The following is a 1317-nucleotide window of genomic DNA, read 5'->3' as shown; positions in this document are numbered from 1 at the left end:
TATATATATATATATATACACACAATTATATACATATATTAATGTACACTTGAAGGACATGAGGCATGTTGATCTAACCACATTATTGTAAAATATGTGCTTCATCTTCTCTTCATGTATAAGGAAGTTAGTGCAGCTCATATTGGTCCCTGCTCTGTCTCATTTACCTCTCCTGCAGGCTTCATGCAAAGGTGAAGGGAAGTGTGTGTGACGTGCGTGGGTGTGCGCTCCGCTCTGCAGCAGCAGCTCCATGCAGGCCACACTCCCTGAGGCACAGCAGTTGTACAGAGGAGTGACGCCATCGATGGTGGCAGCATTCACCTGCAGGAGCATGTGGAGTCAAACCCCTGCATTACATTCCTGGATGTGAGACTTCAAGCATCAGCAGGAGGGTACTTACATTAGCTCCAACACTTAGTAACGCTCTAACACATGCTACGTGTCCTGACAGACAAGCTTCATGGAGGGGCGTCACACGGTCGATGGTGTTGATGTTTGCATGATATCCCTGCAAGCAGACACAGGATGGGAATCATTGCTGACTGCAGCTTTGATGCAGCAGAAAACAAACAGGTTTAACACCCAGAAACAGGCCTGGCAGCCAAGCCTCTGTGTGGCCAAAACAAAATAAGATTTTGGAGGCCTCAATCAGTTCATTTGAACAATCTACTATAACATCATTACAGCTCTGGCAGTGGTGTTTACAGTCTCCTAACTGTATGCATAATCTAGTATTACTAAAAAAAGAAAAGAACTAGTATGAATTTTATAAACATGTCATGTGGGATATACCTTTTGGCTCAAACTGCAACAATAATGTGCAAAAATAAACTTGTGCAAGAAAAAACATAGAATATATCTTTGATAAAAACATAAATTAAAATGTACAAAACAGACTCAACTGAATCAAACAAACCACAAAATATCAAAATTAAATTTTCTCCAATTATCAGTTTGTCTGAGACATCTACATTATTCATTTCCTGCCTGTGTGTTTATCTGACCTCAAGATCAATTTTGTTTTTGTTGTTTTTTTTATGTATAAGTCATTGGTTTAATATGGATTTGTCTTGATCTCTGCAGCTGATCTCTGGGCTGATCATTTCACACACCTGCTTAACTCCACCCAGTTCTCATTACTCGCTCATCTGATCCACCTGAATGAGTCGTATATAACCTGCCTTCAGACCAGTCAATAGTGCCAGATTATTTCGAGCCATTGGTGAAACTTATTCCAGCATTCTTAGCTCTGAGTTTCTGATCCTGACCTGTCTGCCTCTCAACTTCTGAGCCTGCCTGTTCTCATCTGATTCTGAT

At 40.8% G+C, this 1317-nt stretch overlaps 1 protein-coding gene across 1 annotated transcript in view; it reads right to left on the bottom strand.

The window, feature by feature from the left end:
- The window catches only part of asb5 (ankyrin repeat and SOCS box containing 5), a 21590-nt gene that overhangs the window by 4520 nt on the left and 15753 nt on the right, over nucleotides 1–1317 (bottom strand). The window contains exons 3-4 of the mRNA XM_015401589.1: nucleotides 401–508; nucleotides 168–321 (exon numbers count right to left, since the gene is read on the bottom strand). Of these exons, the coding sequence (XP_015257075.1) occupies nucleotides 168–321; nucleotides 401–508 (262 nt within the window). The remainder of the gene's footprint in view (nucleotides 1–167; nucleotides 322–400; nucleotides 509–1317) is intronic.

The sequence above is a fragment of the Cyprinodon variegatus genome, unplaced genomic scaffold, assembly GCF_000732505.1.
Source record: "Cyprinodon variegatus isolate N-32 unplaced genomic scaffold, C_variegatus-1.0 Scaffold1235, whole genome shotgun sequence".
NCBI lineage: Eukaryota > Metazoa > Chordata > Actinopteri > Cyprinodontiformes > Cyprinodontidae > Cyprinodon > Cyprinodon variegatus.
Note: the sequence above shows the minus strand (reverse complement) of the source record. Positions and strands in the feature narration are given on the sequence as shown.